The sequence below is a fragment of the Pteropus medius genome, unplaced genomic scaffold (genome assembly GCF_902729225.1).
Source record: "Pteropus medius unplaced genomic scaffold, Ma_sr-lr_union100, whole genome shotgun sequence".
NCBI classification, from domain to species: domain Eukaryota; kingdom Metazoa; phylum Chordata; class Mammalia; order Chiroptera; family Pteropodidae; genus Pteropus; species Pteropus medius.
Window position 1 is genome coordinate 4,392,561 of NW_024342647.1, and position 23,346 is coordinate 4,415,906.

The 23,346-nt window shown below is 41.5% G+C and overlaps 1 protein-coding gene across 4 annotated transcripts in view; it reads left to right on the forward strand.

Annotated features, from left to right (window-relative positions):
• The window catches only part of ASTN2 (astrotactin 2), a 791,570-nt gene that overhangs the window by 477,681 nt on the left and 290,543 nt on the right, over positions 1-23,346 (forward strand). For all 4 annotated transcript variants that reach the window (XM_039866760.1, XM_039866761.1, XM_039866762.1 and 1 more), the window contains one exon: positions 14,699-14,865. In XM_039866760.1, coding sequence (XP_039722694.1) covers positions 14,699-14,865 — 167 coding nt within the window. The remainder of the gene's footprint in view (positions 1-14,698; positions 14,866-23,346) is intronic.

Here is a 23,346-nt window from a genome sequence, read left to right on the forward strand (position 1 = left end):
TAGACTTCAGAGAGAGAAGAATGGCGAGAAATACCACCCGCAGTTATACCACCTCCAATAACCACCATTAACATGTTGGTACTTCCTTTAGTAAGTAGGTCTTCTAATTCGTATTTTATCGTGAAATATACACATAGAAAAATGTGTGAAATACGACATACAGTTTCATCAACAGTAAGTTAGTGATGCTTATCTAGCCATCACCCAAGTCGAGAATCAGGATGTCACCTGCCCCACGGAAGCCCCTTTGCCCAATGCACTCACTGCGCCTCCATTTCCCATTGCCACCCCTTCTTCTTTCGTAGAAGTAGCCACAACCCTGACATGTATGCTGTTCATGTCCCTTATTTTTTCTTTATAGTGTCCTCGCCTCTGTCCACATAGAACAATTTTATTTATTTATTTTTGATTGTCAGTAGTGGGTTCTCCAGCCTTCCATACGTCTCACTAAGCTAGGAAAACTGATCTCCATGGATTGAAGCAAAGATTGGGTATCTGCTCATCCACAGTGTTACTCAAAGTTTAGCTGCATTCAGAATGCAACCTTAAATATCTACTGTGTGCTGGACAGTCAGCAAGGCCTCAGAGTTACAGCCATGTATTGTGTCCTGACTAGAAGAGAGCTCACAGTCTTTTTACAGAATCAAAAAATGACTCTTCAGATCCTACCACTGTGAACCAGATGTGGGTGCCTCTTTTCCCCATATGCACAGGATGAACTTTCTCCATTTTTATTGATTCCCTCTGCTATAGATCCTGGCCTAAGCCACTGCTTTCGGCCCTTTGAATCTTTGGCATCCACATAAGTGTATTATTTTTTTTTTCCCCTTGCAGTCTTTTCCTAAGGCACATTTTAAAATGTTGCATCCTGAGTTCATTCTGGGTGAGAGAGAAACCTTTTAGGCAGGGGATGGGGGTAGAGAGAGAAAGAACAAATGTCTCTTGAGCTGCTGTTAAGTGTAACTTTGGATCTGGGAATCTGCACAGCATCCAAACCAAATGGTATCGCCATCCCCATTATGTGAATGTGAAAGAAAGCGGTGTGCCCAGTGTCACTCATATAGGGACTGGCCGCATCGGAGCCCAGCCCAAATCTGAGGGACTCTAGTAACCTTGATGTTCGGAATGTTGAGGGTACCGGTCTAGGGGCGGGCTTTCTGGAGCACAGGGCCCTGTTGCAGTAGCAGATAACATTGGACAATAATGTGTCAGTGGCTTATGTGCACAACAGCACTGAGATCTGGGGTGCCTGGAGAGCTCGTGTTGCGGGGTGGGATGAGGTGGTGAGCATTTATCCCAGCATCTGGCTGAGGTTTAGTACTCAGTAAATAGCAGCTAGAAGGCGGGGCCAGAAGGCCATTGGAGAGGCCTCGAAAATAAAGACTTGAAGCACCCTGCCCTGGGGCTGGATGGTTAATGCTTTGCTGTGGGCGCGGGAGGTGAGTGCTAGAGTTGGTGCTTAATTCTCAGTGCTTGTGAGTTTCCTTCCACCACCCACCTCTCTTCTCAATACAATGGACTTGGGGAACCTCAGGGTCCAACATATGTGACATCTGTCTCTATTCAGGGGTAGACTTTTTTCCTTCTTTTTCCTTCTCTTAAATTGCTCTCTGTGACAAAAATAAATAAATAAAATATGCAAAATGCCTCAGATTGCACTTAACATACGATGAATAAATATATACCCATAGAAGCATATGTTCAACGGTTGCTGCTCCATGCTTTTCAAAGCTAGCCAGCTTATAAAATCATTTCTCAGGCAGAGTCCAGGAGATCAATGAGGAGGTGTGGTGTGAGGATGCAGGCTCAAGCTGCAAATTGAGTTTTTAGTTACAAAGGACGAGGAAAGGAAACCAGGCAGTGACACCCAGCATGTACCGAAGAGTCCACATCATGAGGAGAGTAGTAGCACCTATGCCACCTATATCAGGCTGTATTTAATATTATGAGTTAATATTCATAACACATTTAGAACAGTGCCTGGCACACGCTAAGCACTGTTAAGTGTTAGCTATTATTGTTATTAATGAGCTATGCAAAGGGTATTTGTTATCGTCACCAGACAGTTATTGAATAGATGTTCTTCAGGCCTCCTGGCAGATTTGCTTGGGGAAGCGTTCCTTGGCCTCACTTCTCTCAGCCCTCAGTGCTTGTTTTTTCCATATAAGAAACTTTAAGGACTATAAGAACGTGCGCACTTATTTTTCTCCCCATGCCCACCCCCTTCGAGGGTTGTGGCTAAGGCTTCGTAAGCTTGGTGACCTGGAGGACAGTAGACTTCGAAAAGGCTATTGCTAAACCGAACATCCCCTCCATGCAGAGCCCTGGGGAGCTCCAGAGAGTTGCAGAAGGCTTGATGACTCCCAGCAGGATGACCGGCCATTTGAAGAGGCTCTAGGGGTGAGCTGCAAGCCATGTTCTCAGGTTGCTACCCCTGGTCCCCAGCTCAGGTGCCACCTTCCACCAGAATCTACCACCTGACCTCCTTTGGAATTTCTGCCATCCTCTTGCAGAGAACCATAGGATGTGCAAGCTGTAAGGTCCTTAGAGACCAGCTGTCACCTTTCTCATTGAACAAGTGAGAAGATGGAGGGCTAGAGAAAGGAAGAGAAGTGCCCAGAGCAGGGATTGTAACCGCCATCTCCTAAAGCCCTGGGATCTTCTAGAGCAGCGGTCCCCAACCTTTTTGGCACCAGGGACCAGTGCTCCTATGAGAATCTAATGCCTGATGATCTGAGGTGGAGCTGAGGCGGTGATGCTAGCACTGGGGAGCGGCTAGAAATACAGATGAAGCTTTGCTCCCTTGTCTAGCACTCACCTCCTGCTGTGAGGCCCAGTTCCTAAAAGTCCACAGACAGATTCTGGGATTGGGGGCCCCTGCCCTAATGGGAAAGACAGGCAATCCTATATTCCGATAGCTAGCCATGATCAACATGCGCATGAGCAAACCCAGCCATGCAGCTCAGCACTGTTGCCAGTTCAGCACTATTCTTGAGCATAAGCTATCTTGAACCATGACTAACTGTCCTCTCAGGCTTTTCTCAATTTCTCCAGTTGGTCTTCAATCTCCTGTAACTCAGGGACACCATGCCTGCTAGCTCTTTGTGTCTTCATAGGAAAGATGCATGTTGGTACGGTGGAGAGGGCATGGGTTTAGAGCCACATGCCATGTTTGTACCCTGGCTCCACCACTCGAAAGCAGAATGCCATGGGAAAGGTGCTTCTGGCCTCAAAGTCTATTTCTTCTTCTGCAAAACTGGAGTAACAATAGCAAGCTCACAGAATCGTGGGCCTTCAGGAGTAGAATAAGAAAGACATGTAATTCGATTCCTGGTCCACACAGCAGGTGCCCAGGGCATTTGAATTTCCTTTCTCAGGTCTTCAGTGTGTGTCGCATGAGGCACATACGGCTGGCATGAGGGGACAATGGCTTGTTGGTATTTCACTGGAACTCGAGCCAGAACTAAACAATGCAACCAAACATTTTATTACATTCCAAAAATATTTGCCAAGCATCAAATATTGAGTAATAATGATTGCAATAACTAAACTTTGCTGACAATTGACAGTTTACCATGTATTAGGTGCTATGCAAGGGACATCATCAAATGTCTAAGTTTTTTTGGTTGTTTCTTTTCCCACAGCAATTCTACTGAGTAGGTATAATTAGACTCATTTTACAATTGGAAAATTGAGGCTCTGTGGTTAATGAAGTGACTGGCTGACATTACATAGCTAGTAAGTGGCAAAGCCAGGTCAGATTCAAGCCCAGGTCTGCTTGACCCCCAAAAGCCACACCAGGTGTCACCCTTCCATGTGCTGGGCACTGGTATAGTGCTAAGGAGAGGAAGCCGTGTGTGTTATACATTCCTCAAATATCCCAGAGACTCATGGGAAGACAGACTATGAACCAGAAACCATCCCACCTGGCAGAACAAAGTTTGTGCCAGAAGGGTAATTAACGAGAGAGAGAGGGGAAAAATAATTCTTTTAGACTCTGGGCATCAGAAGGAAGAACTTCCACACAAAGATTCTTTGTCCTTTGGCACCGAGTATTCTCAGCAACCCCAGGAGGCAGTTTTTTTATTATTAAGTCCATTTTCAAATGGGGAAACCAAAATCAGAAAGGTGTGGTGACTTGCCCAGAGTCACACAGCTAGCAGTGTCTGGATTAGACTTCATTTCTTTCTGTCTCCTCAGCCTCTTTCAGCTTCTGGAGGTCAAGAAAAGACTCATGGAGGGGGGCTGCTTGAGCTGTAGCTTATAGGATATTTACGAATCTTTTAGAAGAGGAGGACGGGCCTGGCCGAGGGAAGAGCGTGGACAGAGGTCCTGAAGTTGGGCCCTGCACAGAACAGGTGCTGCTGGGTATTTGGCTGGATGATTTCCAGACCCAAGTAGAGGGATAGGTGAGGCAGAGTGGCTTGGACTGTATGCCAGGGAGCTCCCCTAGGGTCTGGTGACAGGCTCTGCCTCCTCAACTTAAAGTTCGAGGCCCCCTGGTGGTCCTGTCTTACATTGCCTAGGATTATTGATCCTTGCAATCCTTTTTGCATGCCCACTGCTTCCCTCCACGTCAGCCTCACAGCCGGTGCAAATCGAGCGGCAGCTGAATTGGCATGAGTTGATTAAAACTCCTAGTAATAATGGGCTCTTGACTGGTCTGATTGTCCAAATAAATGTTGCCAGTGACAGGCTAGGTGGCCTTGTTGACAGATTGAGGCCGAGGAGGGAGAGGGGAGGAGGACTAAGAACTGGCAGGGCTTTCTCTGCTTCCCCCATTCCAGGAAGTGCTCCAGAGGCTTCCTGGGACGAGGGGAACCAGGCCAACTCAGTCTCTAATGAAAGGAATGGTGAAGAACTCAGCAGCCCTTTGCTTATATGATAAATCTTCAGTAACTTTGCCTGCAAAACAGGTGTATCTTAGAGGTGCCTCTGAGCTTTGCTTTGGGAATTTGAAGAGATAGCATCTGGGAAAATATCCAGCACGTGGTAGGTGCCCAAGAAACATCCATTTCATTTCCGTTCTTGCTTCCTTCCCTTCCTATTCTTCCCAGGATGCTATGTCTGATCTATACTGATCTGATCTGTACATCCAAGACTATTCTACCAGCAACCTGACTCCACCCATCACAGTGACCTTCCCACAAGGTTTCAGAATTCTTGTGTAACCCTAGCCAGTCTGAACCACTTGCGACATCACAGGCAGGCCACCTCCATGTGGATCAAGAGAAAGAATACCTCATTTACAATCAGGGCACTTTAATGGTGGACACACTGTACCTCTCCCTTGCCATGCGACCTCAGGCAAATCACTTGGCCACTCTGGGCTTTGGTTTCTTCATCTGCAAAATGAAAAGGATAGTACGGGTCCTGTCTTAGCATTGTTGGAAAGAGCAAAAGCGGCTTGTGGCAGAATTCCTCTGCATGTGTGGGGTCCCCTCCCATTGCTCTTGGATGCATTTCCTCTTTGGGGGAATGTAAGAAGACATCCACAGCAGCAGTTATCATTTTTTGAGCACTCGCCATTGTGGCAGATGGGTAACAGGTTGGGGATCTGGTTTGGTTCTCTCACAAACCCAGGGAGGTCAGAGTTCCTCTCTTCAGTGTAGAGATGTAGAAACTGAGGTTCAGTGAAGCAAAGGTACACAGGAGGGACGTGGATGGACATCCCTTAGTTATGGGATCCTATGTGGCTGACAGTGTGGTGGGCCTTTCATTCGCCAGTGATATCACTGTTGTCCCATTGTCTCATTTAATCTTTACCATGATCTGATGAGACAGTGCTAGGAAGTGGTACTGTTCTTGGGAGCTAGTGCTATCATTCCACTTGCATTGGTGATGAGAGAGCAACCGAATGATTGTTGAGTGTGTGGAGGATGACAAGGCTTTACCCGTAGTTAGGCAGGTCTACAGGTATCCTTGCAATTTGTTAAAGCGTGCTCATTCAAAGGAAATTCTCCAGTCTCTTCTGAAATACTTTAGAGCTACTTCTCCCTTTTTCACAAGTCACAGTTGCTTTGATGAATACCTAGCAGCTCAGGGATAAAAGACTTCTCCAACTTCTTATTGTCCAATTCCTTCATTTTATAGTAGAAGAAACAGACTCAGAGAGTGGGGTGTGTTTACCTGAAGCCACCCAGCCAGTTAGAGATGAGGCCCGGCAGAACGAACTCAGCTCTTTGGAGACCATTCCGTTGCATTTACTGAGGGCTCGCTAGGGTCTGCCTGCTCTCCATCATCCATTTTTCTGCCACACAGACTTTTAGGATGGTTTTGTAATTATCACAGTCTTCCAGATGGAGAAACTGAGGCCCAGAGAAGCCTCATAACTAGCTGAATGTGACAACCAGTAAGAGGCTGTTTCCAAGCGTGGAGTTCTTCCCTTTACCCCACCCTGCCTCTCAGGGCAAGGTGCCAGAGAATGGCCTTACTAACTTCTCTCAGAGCCCGAGGCGAGAGGTGGGCTTTTTTTCCAGCCGGATCAGGAAATGCCTTGGGTTTATTTGCTGTAAGAGTCACTCAAGCCCCAGGAAAAGTTATTCTGTTTTCTAAATTGGTTGTTTTTCTTTCTTCTCAGAGCAGCTGGCCTACCTTTTAGAACTGAGGGTGGGTTGAACAGCTTATTACAAATTTTATACTTGGAGCAATTTGCATTTCATAATTAATGAACATTAAAATGTATAATTACAAACAGAAATGGCTTGGTACTGATGAAAAGCTGGGCTGGGAAGGAGGGAGAGCAGGCACAAGAGATGGAGAAAAAGGTGGCGGGGAGCAGGTCCGGGCCAGCCAGTGATGGGAACATCTGGAAATCCTCCAGATGTCCCCTCCCCAATTAGATCTTCAACGCCTTAAGGCTCAAGGACCCAGGCCCAGGGTCTCCCTGTGGGCCCTCGTCTGAGTGGACTAGAATGAGGACTGTGAAGCTCTGGAGCCCAGCTGATCTGGATTAGAACCCCCCACCCCCTCAACTCTCTCACCTACTTGCTGTAAAACCTTGGGGCAAAGGAGCAGCCCTCCAAGGAACAGGATATTATGGGATAAACCTGCCCCTTTCTTACGCCCACTACTAGTCCCACAGAGCCTGCCTCCCAAGGCTCCTTTGATGAGCTTTAAGAAAGTGCTTACAGATAATCAAATTCACTAACTTCAGTAATCTCTTTAAAGTACCAAATCAAATCACTTCACTCTCCTGCCAACAACCCTTAATGCCTTCCAGTCGTTGTACTTAGAATAAACTCAAGATGCCTTCCATGGCTTAAGTTGGAGGATCAGCAACTTTTTTTTGTATAAGGACCATGTAGTAAATAGTCACATGTGGTGTTTTTATTGTTCGTTTGTCTTATATTCTCCCTTAAAAAACAAAAACAAAAACAAAAACAAAAAAAACCTTTAAAAATGTAAGAAAACATTCTTACTCTAGGGCTTTGCAAAACAGGCTGTGGGGGAATCGATATCTTTTCGCTATTCCTTCCACTGCATACAACTACAACTCTGTAGGGTATATATAAAACAACCATAGGACTGTGAAAAGTGGAGAGAAGAAGGCACATCAGCTAGGGGACTGAAAGACGGATATGGTTAGTGCCTTGGGGTTTTTTCCCGCCTCATATTTTCCAACAAAAAACAAACAAACACAACTCCAAAAGCCTGCTCTCTTCAGCCAGAGTCCCAGGAGGGCAGCCTCACAAGACAGAAAATTTTAGACAATAACTATTCTACTCCAGCCAAACATCACAGAAAACCTTGCCCCCTTCTCCACCCATACTAACAAAGGCCGAGTAGGAGCTAGATTTCCATCCTTTCCAGGCTGTAATGAGACAATCAATAATACAGTCCTTCTCTCTCCCTGCTGGAGAGGTGTTAGAGAAGGCCAAGAGACAGGACTTTAATCCCCACTGAGAGATGATGATTAATCCCTCACTCCCATCCCAGGCCAATCCAGTGTTATTAGAGATTATATGAAGAGCCTGAACTGTCCACCCAACCTGAAGTAATGAGGCACCCTTCCCCTCCCTTTTGGGGGTAGTGCCAGAGAAGGCTTAGTAAAAAGTCAGGATAATTGACCATTGATCAATAGTAATGAAGCCTCTCCACCTCCCATTATACCCCCTGCGTGGTATCAGTGGAGCCCCAGTGGGGAACAGTAACTAGGCACACCTACCACTTCCACCCAGGGACATATTAGTGAAATCCTAGTAGGAAGTCAGATTTCCACCACTTCTCAGCATTATTGAGGAGCCTTCTCTTGGTTATCTGTGGAGACGAACTGGGGAAACTGGGGTTCTACCTCTCCCTGGCAATAATGAGCTGCACCTCCCCTTTTTTCTGTTGGAGCAGTGTCTGAAGAAGCCAGGTAAAATAGAAGGTTTAAAGAAGGTCCACAGTTAAAACATAATACCCCAAATGTTCAGGCTTCCATCAAGAATTACTTGTCATATCAAGAACCAGGGAGATCTCAAACAGAATTTTAAAAAAGGAAGAAGAAAACCAATAATAACAGAAGTATTAGAATTAACTGACAAATATGTTAAAATAGCCATTGTAAAAATGCTTAAATGAGCAAAAATGAAAAAAAAAAAAGGAAGTTCTAACAAAGTAGAAGAAATAAAAGAAAGACAAATGGGAATTATAGAACTGAAAAATACAATAACTGAAATCTTTAAAGACATACAGTATATTGAATCAACAGCGGATGGGAAGTACAGAGGAAGTAATTAGTGAACTTAAAGATAGAAAGATGGCAATTATTCACTCTAAACATCAAGAGTCAATAGACTAAAAAAAAATAAACACAGTTTCAAGATCCTCTGGAACTGTAAAAAAAAAAAAAAAATCTAACATTTGTATCATTAGAGTCCCAAAAGGAGAGAAAAAAGAGAGCAGGACTCAAAAAGTACTCAAATAAATAATGACTAAAAACTTCTCAAATTTGACAAGACATATAATACAGATTCAAAAGCTGAATATATTTCAATCAGGATAAACACAAAGAAATTCACACCAACACATCATAGTCAGATTTCTGAAGGTACTCTAGTTTTTCAGGAAAAATAAATAAATAAATAAAGCCTTGAAAGCAGAAAGGAATGGCATCTTATGTATAGGAGAAACACAGTTTGAATGACTATAGAATTATCATGAGAAACCATGGAAGTCAGAAGGAAGCGACACCCCATTTTTCAAGTGTGGAATAAAAAAGAACTGCCAACACAGAATCCTATGTCTAATGAAATCTTTTAGGAATAAAAAAAAAAAAAATCAAGACATTCCCATATGAAAGAAAACCCAAAGAATTTCTTGGCAGCAAACCTCCTCAAAAAAAAAAAAAAAAAAAAATGACTAACAAAAGTTTCCCAAACAGAAAGGAAATGATAAAAGAAGGAATCTTTGAACGTTGGGAAGGAAGAAAGAACACAGTTAGCAAAAATGTGTAAATGCAATAGACCTTTCTTCTCCTCTTCAGTTTTCTATAGTATGTTTACTGTTTAAAGCAAAAATGTTTGCAATGTCTGATGGGGTCGTAAATGTATTTAGAGGAATATTTAAGAAAATTATGTTATAAATGGGAGAGAATAAGGGACATTAGGGAAGTAAAGTTTCTGTATATCACTTCAACTGATAAAATGATACCAGTAGGCTGTGATAAGCTATGCATGCTTAGAACAACCACTAAAAACTATATAGAGACATACACTCAAAAACATTATAATAAATTAAAATGGAATCCTAAAAATGTAACCCACAGGAAGGCAAGAAAAATAAATCAGAGGAATGAAAACCAGAGATCAGAAAACAGAAAATAAAACGGCAGACTTAAGCCCCAAAATATCAATAATCACATTAAATGTAAATGAACTAAGTATACAAATTAAAAGACAGAAAATGAGCAATTAGAAAATTAGCAGTGTTATAGAATAACTCAATAACATTATCAACCAACCTTTTGGTTAACATTTATAGAACACACTGCCCGGCAACAACAGAATACACATTCTTTTTAAGTGTGTAAGGGGTATGTACCAAGATAGACCATATCCTAGGTAATGAAAAAAACCTCAACAAATTTAAAAATTCAAATCATGCAGAATGTGTTCTTTAGCTGTAATAGAATCAAACTAGAAAGCAATAACATATAACAGAAAAATCTCTAAGTACTTGGAAACTACACAACACACTATTAAATAATCAATAGGTCGAAGAGGAAGTCTCGAGGGAGATTTAAAAAAAAAGACACTGAGCTGAATGAAATGAAAAATATCAAAATTCGGGACACAGCTAGCATAGTGACATATCCTTTTATTGTAACTTATAAGGCAAGAAAAGGAAATAGAAGGCATATAGATCAGAAAGGAAGAAATAAAACTATCCCTATTGGCAGATCACATGATTATCTAAATAGAAAATGCCAAGGAATTTACATATAAACTCCTAGAAGTAATGAGTGAGCTCAGCAAGGTCTCAGAACACAAGAAAAATATGCAACATCAATTGCGTTTTTATATACCAGCAATGAACATGTGGACACTGAAATAAAAACTTCCGTACCATTTGCAATCCCTGAAAAATAATGAAATACTTAGATGTAAATCTAACAAAACATATGGGACCTGTATGCTAAAAACTACATAATACTGATGAAATAGTCAGAAAAGATCCAAATAAATGGAGACACATATTGTATAAATGGATTGGAAGAGTCGATATAGTATCTCCATTCTCCTCAAATTTATATAAAGGTTTAATATAATATCAAAACCTCAACACGATTTTTTATAAATATAGACCAGATTTTTCTTTAAATTATATGGAAAGGCAAAGGAACTAGAATAAGCCAAACTTATTTTGAAAAAGAAAAAAGCGGAAGTCAGTTGACTCCATTTCTAGACTTATATAACCACAGTAATCAAGTCTGTGTGGTGTTAGTGGAAAGACAGACAAATAGATCCATGAAGCAGCGTAGAAAACCCAGGAATGACCGACACAAATAAGCTCAATTTGTTTTTTTCACAAAGATGCAAAAAGCAATTTAATGGAAGAAAAGGGAGCCTTTTCAAAAAAAGTATGCTAGAGCAGGTGCACATTCATAGGCAAAAAAAAAAAAAAATCAAACCTCAATGTAAGTCTCACACCTCATACAAAAATGAACTGGAAATGTATCACAGAATAAACTATAAAATATAAAACACTATAATACTTCGAGAACGAACAACACACACACACGAGAAAAATCAGTGGGACTCGGGCTTCACAAAAAGTCCTTAGATTCCCAAGTCTGATCCCATAAAGAGAGAAAATGATAACTTCTATTTTATCAGAATTAAAAAAAAAAACCAAAAAAACATTCACTCTGTGAAAGCTCATTTGAAAATAAGAAGACAAGTTACAGAGAGAGAAAATATTTGCAAATTACATGTCTGACAAAAGTCTCGTGTCTAGAATATCTAAAGAACTTGCAAAACTTAATATTAAAAAAAAAACAAACTCAAACAATCCAATTAGAAAATGAGAAAAAGACATCGAGAGACATTTCACGGCAAAGAATATTCAGATGGAAAATAAACACAAAAGATGTTCAGCGTCATTAACTAGTAGAGAAATGTAAATTCAAACCACAGTGAAATATAACTAACACCTATCAGGATAGCTAAAATAAAAAATATTGACAATGGCAAATACTGACGAGGATGTGGAGAAACTGGATTGCTTACGCATCGCTGGTAGGGATTTAAAGTAGTACAACCACCTTGGAAACGTTTGGCAACTTCTTGAAAAAAATTAAACATGCAACTACCATATTTATTTGTTGAGTGCCTATTACGTGCTGGTTCTGAGCCAGGCACTATAGGTTGTTTTCTCATAGACTCTCCAGAAATGCCTCCAAATGAGTCGTTATTATTCCAGTGATGAGGAATCTGAGGCTCTCTGAGGTGAAGCACTTGCTAGATGCTCAGTGTCACAAAGCATGTATGGAATTTAGGCCTGCTTTTAGTCCTCATATTTCTCATCTCCAAGCTTCCTCCCGCATGTAAAGAGAGGAAACTGTGACTCCAAGATTGCAAGACAGGTGAGTGGTGGTGTCTGAGCAAGGGTTGTGATCTTTCTGGCATACTAGGATGTCTCCCTCCTGCTCCAGTGACATGTCCTCTCGCTAAGAAGACTACCCTGGCCAAGCACTCCCTACTCCAGTATTTCCCAGTCACTCATGTTAGCAGAGTTTTCATTTTTTTTTTCCTTTCAAATTATACTTTATTCCCTCCAGTTCTATAACTCTAGTTCTCTGTCTGACAGATGTATGTCTATTTCTTACCTCTCAAACTAGATCCTCAGTCCCATTAAAATACCCATAACAGTAGCTACCATTTACTGAGAACTTTGCGAAACACTTGATACATTTCTCTCACTGTCTTAGCTATCCATTGCTGCGTAACAGACGGCCCCCAAAATCAAGCGGGAGCATCATCAGCCCACCACACTACCTCGTGGGTTTGCTGTTTATATTTTAACAAAATAAAAATAGGTGACATGTTTAGATTATGCCTCAGTTATAGGCCATACTTTTTTATGAAACAAAATACTTAATGTTTTCATTAAATCGTGTCAATACAATCTCAACGAAATGCCAGCTGGAAGACCAGGCCCAGGAATTCACAGAGGAAACAATCTTAAAATCAATACATTTTTACAGAACGACAGTGCTAGGGAATCAATGGGCAATGGGAAGAACAGTGAGCAATGAGAAGGTCAGCTGTTCCTCCGAGCACACATCCCTGAGTCTCTGCACACAGACAGACCCAGCTCCAGTGCTGGCAAATGGCACCAAATGACCCCATGACCAGATGCTCTCCTGTCTGGCAGTGAATGTTCCCAGACAAGCAGAGGCTTTCTCTGAGCTTGTCTTAATATGTACAACATTTTGCTCGCATGGAAAATTGATTTTTCTTTTTAAGCACAAAATGTAGCCAGTTTTATAACCTTTTTGCAGTTTGACAAAGGCCATTTATAACCTACTCTCTCCGTCACCCTTCCTGGCGCCACTCTCAAATGTCTCGAAGAACTCTGTTGCGCCTTTGTAATTATGAATACTTCTGACGCAAAATCTAATTTCCAAGAGGGCTGACCTTTTGTTTGTTACCGTGGTTTTAGTGAATTAATTTTTTGTGTGTGCGTGTTTTGTTACTGGTGGTGTTGAGGGGGAGGGGACTGGGGAGCTAGTTGGGAGGGAGAGCACGTTTTAATCAGCGATATCCGGTGATGGATGAGGAGGGCCGGACTCTGAGTAATAATCTTTGTGGGCAGGAAATGCCAGAAGGGTGACTGAAATTAAAACCTAGTACCTCATTTTCTCTATGCAAACGCCGAAGATTTGGAACTGTTTTTCCATCTGCTGGATTGGAGACGAGCTCAGCCTCATCAAATGATGGAAAACTAAATTAAATCAATAACCAGTTGTCCCTACAGTATAAAATCTTTCTTTCACAGAGCACTTAGCAGGTGCCAGGCACACTGACAAGAACATTCGACCGAGGTCACTCAAGGTCAAATTAATTGGGGTTTCTTAGGGGCCAGAGGGCAGCCGTTTGGTTTCTTGCACATGGCTGCACAGAGGATTTGAAATGATCTGCAGAGGACCTTGGCCGTCTGCTTAAGGAAGATTCAAGTTATTGTTGTTGTTGCTTAAAATTAATTTACTTATTTAAGCTGGAGAGTGATGCTACTTAGAAATATCACTCTAACAGCAATTAGGAGGATGGCGTAGAGCAGGGGTCCTCAACCCCCTGGTCACTGACAGGTGCTGGTCCATGCCCGTTAGTAACGGGCCGCACAGCAGGAGGTAAGTCACTGGCCAGGAAGAGACGCTTCATCTGCATTTGCAGCCACTCCCCAGCACTGGCATCATGGCCTCAGCCCCATCTCAGATTATCAGGTGTTAAATTCTCATAGGAGCACCAGTCCCTGGTGCCAAAAAGGTTGGGGACACTGGTGTAGAGGAAACCAGCAAACTGGTTAGGAGGCCTTTGCAGGCTGTGAGAATATGCAGGTATCTCATTTAGGGCTCCAGGTACAAGGATGGAGAAGTGATGACAAATTCAAGACAGGGAGGAGAACTCACATTTGACGAGTCCAGAATTGGTGCCAAATTTTTCATTAAGGTGCGCACTTCCATGGTCCAACTTCATAGCAAATTAATCTGTGCCCATTTAACAGATAAGGAATTTGAGGCTCAGAGAGGGAATCTTGCCCTGGATCTCACAGGGAAAAGCAGAAAAATTTGAATTTAACCTCATATTGGGTAGGAGCTCTTTAAGATACATCTGGCTGCTTCTCTAAGTGACCTTTACAGCAACAGACCTTATTCGACAATTATAATAAACACAACTGTGATGATGGCCCCAGCAACATTAATAACAACTAACGTTTGCTATGTGGTTGTCTCATGAGCCACAGCATTCGAAGCATTGTGCAGATGTTACCTCACAACTCTATGAGGCAGGTAATGACAAAAGTCTCATTTTACAGGTAGGCACACTGAGGTTCAGGGTGGGTAAAGGGACGTATCCAAGGCCACACTGCTATTAGTTGGGTACTCGTCGATACCCAGCTCATGCACCTTTTCAGTAGGTGAGAGGAGAGGGTGTGATGGGAACTGCCACCTCCTCAGCCATAACCGTCCTGTTGCTTTCTCTCTGAGCAGTGCCCTGAGGAGCTGAAGCCCATGAAGGACGGCTCCGGCTGCTACGACCACTCCAAGGGCATCGACTGCTCTGACGGCTTCAACGGTGGTTGCGAGCAGCTGTGCCTTCAGCAGACGCTGCCTTTGCCCTATGATGCCACCTCCAGCACCATCTTCATGTTCTGTGGGTGAGTGTCCCTGAAGTCCAGCCACTCCCTTCATAGTGGCGAGGGGATGCAGAACAAAGTTCAGGAACTACAGCTCAGTCAGGTTGGGTCTGACCTTCAATCGAATTGTCTTTCTGCGTCTGCTTTTTCAGCCCAAGAGGCAAAAGGCAAGAATATAGCCTTCTGTTGGATATTGGGAAGAATGGAAGAAGAATTATAATAAATATAATCCATGCTCAGGCTGCATCCGGGGGTCAGGATAAGTTTCTGCTGGAGCCTCCTGCCCCTTCTGCATCTCCTTGCAGACCTGGTCAGCTAGTTAGGAGACAGATGCAGGCACCATGTAGGTGTCACTAAGAAACCAGCAGGTATGCTAAGAACACAGGCTTGGCGCAGGTTTTCAACTCTGATTCTGCAGGAATTTAGCAGTGTCAAGTTCAGGGTTTAGCTTCTCTGCACCTTAATGCCCTTACATGCAAGGATAGTTAACTGGAGGAGGGGAGGCGGAAAGGAAAGAATGCAGACAAGTGCTAAGGCTCAGTGGAGTGTTAAAATTAGTCTTTAATGGAAAGAAGGGGCAGAGTCTAGTACTAGCTTGCCGAGTGGCCTGGGACAAGCCCCTTTATCTCCTTGTGTCACAGTTTGATCTTTGGACAAGGATGTCTACCCTTTCTTCCAATTTCTCTTATTTCCCTTATAGAGGACTCAGTGGTAGTTACTCCTTTCGTACATAACGTCTAGCATAGTGTTTGGTCCAAAGTAATCACTCTAAGAAAATGGCAGCATTTTTTCTTCTCCTCTGTATTTTCTTTCCGATGATGTGTTTGTATTAGAAAATTTGCTCATCTTTTGACATTCTGCGACTCAGAAAAATAATCCTGTGCTCTCATGAGAGTTAATCATTGAAATATATTCCTTGGTGCCTTAATAAGATAGAAAAGCAGTAAAAGTCATTTAACAACCTTTCAGTTTTGCATATTATGAAAAAAAGGGGTGGGGAAGTACGTATGGGTTTAATCTCAGTGTAACAGAAAATTAATTTTACCTGCGTGGTTCTAATCTGTGGGGTCCAGTTTTCCTTGTGGGGAGTCTGTATCAGGGTCTTCCTCCCTGCCCCAGTTACACCTGAGGCTTCAAGTGCTTTTGAGCAGGTGTTGGAGCAGCTCTAGATATGTATCGATAAAATAAATAAGAAATAAATTAGTGTATGTAGACTGGAATTTATAGCAGTTTCTCTTCAGCTTAAGTGACTGCAGGGCAATGTTGAGTAAATTATGTGTGGGTTTAGATCTATGGCTTGAATACAGAATCAGTTGTATTCTTATCATTGTTATTTTTCTCCCTGCATATTCTGGGGGAGGTGTCCCTCTTGTAAATAACAGTAACAACGCTGTGACAGCAGTCATGGATTTTGATTTAGAAATGATCACTAACTTCCATCCAGAGCACATGACAGCAGTCAAGGGGAATCAACAGACTTGGGTTCTAATCCTAGCTCTCTACCCCCAACTCTCTTTTAATAATATATACCTCAATACAATGATGGTTGTAAAGAGGGCAGAGTATTTGTGTTTAATAAAACTCCATTAAGGTTAAGTAATTTGCCCAAGTTCATATGGATAGTGATGTAGTACACCACCTCCTCACTGTGTGACCTTGAGCAAGTTGTTAAATGTCTCTGCATCTCAGTTTCCTCATCTGTAAAGTAGAGAACATAATAGTATCTCTCTATAGAGTTGTTATGAGGACTAAATGGACTGCATTAATTATATCACAATTTCCATTAATATTTGTAAAGTCATTTGGACTGTTGCCTTGCCCAGAGTTAGCACTAGATGTGTTGGTTAAATGAAATGAAGTGAATGTTAGCAATGACAGTAGCCCCCCTACTTGCTCGGTGACCCTAGGTGCTCAGCCTTTTTGTTTTCCGGGTCTGTGAGACAGGGGAGAACTAGCCTTCCTTACTGGGAAAGGTCTCTAAGAGTCTTAAATTAGAGCGAATGAGTGGGAATGTGCTGTGAGCTGTTGAAGCCCTTTCAAATGCTGATAAACAGGACAAAAAAGAAATAAAACCCAGGTCTCCTAAAACCAACTGCACTGTCAACACGTTTTGAAAATTGTCTACTAAAAATGCAAATGAGAATTACCCACACTTGTTAGAAGCACTATAAACAAAACAATGAAAGCTATTAGCAAGTGCTTGAGCAAAAGTTGATCTAAAGAAGTGGCACACTGTTAAATTAAGCAAGAAAAACAAATCCTCACTGAAAGGACCTCAACTTGCTCAAAGCTCTGTGGCCTAAGAGTTTCCTGGGTCAGCACAGGTTTAATAAATTCCTTTGCAGTCAGGTCAATAATAGCAGCTAATGTTTATGAAATGCTTCCCACTGCCATGTATACGCTAAGTGTGTTGTGTGCATTAGCCCGTTTAATTCTCAGAACAGCTCTACAAGGAAGGTCTTATTATGATCTCTTTTAATGTCTAGAAAACCAGGCACAGAGTAGCTCAGTGACTTGCCCAAGGTCACACAGCTGGTAAGTCGGAACAGCAAATTCAAACCAAAGCCTTGTGACTCCGGTCTCAGTCAGGACAGATTTGATGTCACTGTTGGCCACTGGCCACTTCTAGCCCTGTGGTTCTGAGCAATCACTTTCTGAGCCTCTTCTTTCAAATAAAATCAGATGTGACTGGCACCATTGTGAGGATAAAATGAAATCGTACATGCATAAGGGCTGGCACGCTTAGAGCTCTCAATAAACGGTAGTTATAATTAGTCTAACGGGTCTAAAGCCACCTTACTTAATCATTCAATGACTTAGTTAGACATCTTGTTTACTTCTCTATCTCCACCACCTGGGACAGTGCCTGACACCTAATAGGTGCTCAGTTCAAAATTGTTAAATGAAGTTCCTAAGTTAACACGGCTAGGGAAGCTGTCCCCAGCCCAGCCTTTCCAGCTGTATGTCTAGCCACATTCCTCTTTAGACCTCTTGGTTTCAGCTCCTGGAGTTTTGACATCGTTCTCTCTGCTTCTCACCTCCTCCCCCTTGCACCCTCACCATTTGTCTGTGACTCTTTAGCTTGGACAGCTATGTTTTTCACCTTCAAGTCCCACTGCAGGCATAACCTTCTCCAGCAAGACTTCTCTGAGCCCTACAAAGGTGCAGGAGTGAGATGTGCAGTCCCCCTGGAGATGATAGTATAATGCCTCATCCTTTCAAGTGGATACCATTTAAATATTAAGTATTAATATTGAATACTTAATACTAATTATTAAATATTAATAATTGGCTCAATAATTATTAAGTGGGATTAGGGCATGCCAAGAAAGGACTTTTTATTGTCTTGTCTTCTTTTGGTTTGTATTTTTTCATTTCTACCCATTAGACCCTCTTATAAGGGAAAGGGCCATTTACACTTAGCCTTAAATTCTAATTTATCCTTGTGAAATCTTGACTTGTCTCGTAGACTGGATCTCGGGCTCACTGCCCAGGTTATTAGTCCCTAGTCAGGACACATTCCCCAAAAGTGAGTAAAGAATCCTTTCTCTGGGGTCACTTACCCCTGCACCCCCACCTCATACTTCTCCCTGTAATAGCCCCACTGCTCTGGTGACTTACCTGCTTTACTGTCCGGTCCCCGTCACCCTGTGAACTCCTCATGAGCAGAGACTGGTTCTTAGTCACCTATGTGTCCCCTTTGTCATTTGTCATTGCTTGGCCCGAAAGCTTCTTCAAAACAATAAGTATTGAATTAAGGAATTCATCTGCCTAAGATGTGTTGTGCCTACTCTGTGCTCAGCCTTTTGTGGGATGCTGAGAATGCAAAGAAGTATTAAGTACGAGTCCTTGCCCACCAGGGGGAAAGGTGCCACTGAGGACAGGTGGCTGAGCCTCACTTGGTCATGATTGATGTTGAGAGCATAGGTACCAGGATGGTAGAGAGAAGCAGGTGAATTTGAGATAGACTGAGAAGGTCATTGAATACTAAGCTGAAGCGTTTAGAATGAAATCTTATAGGTGAGGGACTGTTACCTTCCCCCAAGACCTTGGCAAGTTACCTAGCAACCATGTTTGTTTCATTTGTGTGTATGCATATGTGTGTGTGTGTGTGTGTGTGTGTGTGTGTGGGTGTGGGTGTGTTTACAATGTATACTGTGCATTCTTTCAAGAGAACTTAATATTATCCACATAAATCCAGCCTGTAAAAAAATGGATAATATGAAGATAGGACTGATCAGAGCCATTTGTAAGGAGAGAAAGGGTAAGGGAGAAAATGGTTTCAGGAGCCTGAAGTGGATGAGTGTCTCAAATTGAGATAAATTTAGCTCTGTGCTTCTTGGCAACCAAAATAAACAGAGAAAAAAAAAAGTTGATTATATAGTTGTCCTTAGTTGAGGAAAGGAAGGTTGCAGTTTTTGTTTCTGTTGTTGTTTTTTCTTTTTTTTTCCCAAGAGTGTACACCGTTCCCTGACATAATTCACTAAGAAAGATGTTTCTTATATATTCCTATGTCAGAAATGGTGAGCAATGTAATCCACCTTTTTGAAGTTTCAGTATTTCTCAGATCAGTTAGAGGAGGAAACTGGGGCCCAGAGGGCCTCACAGCCAGTTATGAGGTGAAATTGTGATAGGAGCTATCCCAAGCTTCTCTCTTCTAATTTGAATGTGTTTAACATATTTAAATGTAATTAAAAACATAACAAAACCATATTTTAAAATATGGGCTCAAAGAACACTTCCAGCCTCAAATAGTCCTTATTAGCCTATCTGCTCAATGTCATTTTTAAGTGATTTTAGGAGGAAGAGGAGATAAATACATGTGTTTAATGTCCGTGGTCAACCGGAAGCTGTTTATTTTCATCGTCAAAGCCAAAGTCTGCTCTAATAGTAGAAAACACTGATCCAAACAATAGACACAGTTACTGTCAGGTCAGTAGCTATTTGCAGAGGTATGTCAGGGGTCAGGGAGGGCGGGGAGCGTTCATTCAGGCATTTGTTTTGTTGTGGTTTCTAATTTTTAGTTTAGAACTGAGTCTCACCCTCTGACTTCTGACTGAAGGGCATGGAATTTACCTCTCACAGTAAACATAGGACATCCACATGCCAAAGTCTTGTCAAACGTTACAACCTTGTGCTCTCTGCCATCTGAAATAATCGTAAAAGTTTGGGCGTAAGACTTATTCACAGACAATGAATAGAAGCACACAAAGTCCATCTATTTTTTCAGATACGTGTTTTCCAGTGTGAATTTTGTGGAACATTAGGTCCATGAGCTGCTTAAAAAATTGGAAGTTCAGTGATCGAGGCCATGTGGGGAAGTCTGCACTCTATCTATAACTGCCTCTTGAAGGTTCACAGTGCACCTGGGGATGGTAAAGGCTCTGACAAGTCCTGCAGTAGTGAAGTATATGTTTCATTGCTTCTAAAGTGCTCATATGGTCCACATTTTAATATCTCTGAAATTGGGATATATATTCCTATCAATAGTTTGGCATAGTTTAATCAGTGATTTTTTTTTCTTTTTAATGCTAGCTGAAATATGAGTGTCTTACAAGTGCTGGGGGTCTTAGAGTAGATATGTTATATATATATAGTTCAGAGTTCCCTATGAAATTGTTTCCTATCTTTCCCTTCCCTTCCCTTCATTCTTCTTTTCTAGAGAACACCCTTGAGTACATTACCTTCAAAATGGCTTTTCTAGAAACTCTCATTTTTTCCCGATAAGTGAAGCCTTCCGATGGAGCCCTTTCTGAGAACAGTTTCACTGAACTTCACTTTGGATATTGTTGGGACAATTGAGGACCTTCATGAGAAAGACTCCTATGACAGTGGTTAGTGAGGGACTTAGCTACAAGGTCACAGAGGACCCTGGTCCTCATGACCCCAGAGTGGGATTTCTCATAGGTGACAGGGTCAGTAAATCTCAAAAGCGGCTGTTTCTCACTTGCCTTGATATGGTGTAGTTAGATTCATTCCCCGTGTTGGTCCATATCTTTATGATGTGCTGTCCCTTGACTTCTCCAGGCCTTCACTTTTCTCTATTCTTAATTTTTTCTAGGACTTAGTTCCCTTCCCTATTAAAAAGATAGTTTGTAACTTAGGCATTTCAACAAAAAATTTTATCGATTCCATAAGCCATTGAGGAAAAAATGAATGAGTGAGAGAGTAATTACATGAATAAATAAATACTCTGCTTAGAGAATTTGTATAAACACGATTTTGAAAAACAAGCATATTGAAAAAAGTCACATGTGCTGAAGTGGAACAGGCACAAGTTTTAGAGTAAGAAGATTCAAATCAAGGCCCCAGCTTTTCTAAAGTGTCTGTGGGATCGTGGTCAAGGAATTTAAAATGCCAAGCCTCAGGGAACTCGGTGGTAAGGTTGAAATGAAAGTTCCCATCTCATGATGTTGCTAAAAGTATTAAATAAATCATGCTCTTGACTAAACACATAAAAGGCTTTATGGAGCAATCTTCAAAAGTCCCATCTAGTTCTAGTATTCTCTATAATGTGATGGGTATGTTAAGGGTAACACATTTGTTAACTTCAGCTAAAATGCCCAGTTTGTATCTTTGTACTTATTTTATGTTTTTCATTTTGGCATATGTATAAATATAGTTTCATGCAGATCTTGGCAGGTTTCCTGTGAGCCAACACTCTGTAGAATTTCTGTAAGAAAATCTCCCAGACAACAGAGTGTTCTAAAGGAGCTCTATAATTATGTCGTTTGGTACAAAAATAATATTTTTTTTTTTAAAAAAAGGAAACTAACAACTAAACAGACCTTTGCATAAATCATCCTGTGCCCTGAGGTGGCTTGAGGGAGAGAGTTAGTTGCTCACCTTTCAAAACTGAGAGGAACGTTGGCCTTTATGAGTCCCTATTTTCTTTTTCCCCTGCATTTCTCGGAGTTTTACTGAACTACCCAAAGCCTCTTATCTCCCTTCCTTCCTCTTCCCCTGAGCCACAATCTTTTCCTACTCCCAGGCAAAAGAAAATCACCCTGCCAGGAACCTATGGTTGTAATAAATATGGCTATAAGCACATGCTAACACACACACACACACACACACACACACACCGCACACATATCCTAACACACACGCACACATGCACACTCACATACTCACACTCTCACACACACTCATATACATATGCCTGGAAATATGAACTCCTAGGTTAACTTCCTACTCTCACTATTAACGTAGTAATCTCCATGGGCAAATCGCTTACATTCTCTAAACCTCAGTTTTCTTATCTGAAAATGGGAGCAATTTCTCCCTGTGACGGTTAGCATTAGTTTCCTAATACTTCTACAATGAAATTACGAAATTCAGTGGCTTAAAACAACACAGATTCATTATTTTACAGTGTGACAGTCAGAATTCCTAAAACCTAGGTATTAGCAAGACTATAAGGCCAGAGACACAGCCTAGCCCCAAACCCCGCCTTTTGTGCTTCAAAGTTGGATCTCCTTCTCTGACTCTGACACTCTTGTCTACCTCTTATGCTCTCATATGGTCCCTTATGATTACATTGAGCCTACCAAGATAATCCAGGATAATCGTCCCATCTCAAAATTCTTAATCCCATCTGCAGAGTTCATTTTGCCATGCAAGGTAGCACATTCACAGGTTCCGGGGATTAGGACATTGACAATTTTGGGGAACCATTATTCTATCTACTGCAGGTTGTAATAGGGAACAAATCAGGTCATATGTAGAAAAAAAATTGTACTAGACTGGAATCTTGAATGTGGGGCTGAGCTTTGCATATATATATCTGTGCAAGTATACATACATATACACATACATTTTTGAATATACGTATCTAATGTGTATATTTACCTTATATGTAATAATTACATATGTATCATATATTTATAATATATGTATATATGTATGACTTATTTTCAATGAATGGCACATAGATGTTCACACTTACGCTATTTGAATAAAACTTTTTAAAAAGTAGAGACAAAGAAGAGCAACTCTATTGAAAACAATTTAGATCTAGAGAGAAGTCAGCAACTAGAATCTGAGAACCACCGAAAATAAATTTATATTTCTTGGGAAGTGTAAACGGGCTAATAGATCATATAACAATCATATGTAATACTAGTACAGTCATAATAACACATAATCATCACAATAGCTGGCGTATTACTTGGCTACTACATGATAGATACTACTTTATTTTTTGTGTAAATTATCTCTTATTCTCACACCAGCTCTGTGATAAGGCTTAGTATTACCTCTCTTTAACAGATTATGACGGTGTGGCTCAGAGAAGTTTACAGATTTGATCAGAGTCATGTAGCTGGTAGGTGGCACAGCCTCTATTTGGACTCAGGTTTAACTAGATGCAAAATTTGAACTAGACACCTTGTGTCTTCCTCAATAAATTCACCAAAGTAGAAATTCTCAGACTCGAATCCAATGATATTAGATATTAACAACAATCTAGCTAGCAAGTGAATCTATCTACTTGGGAATTAA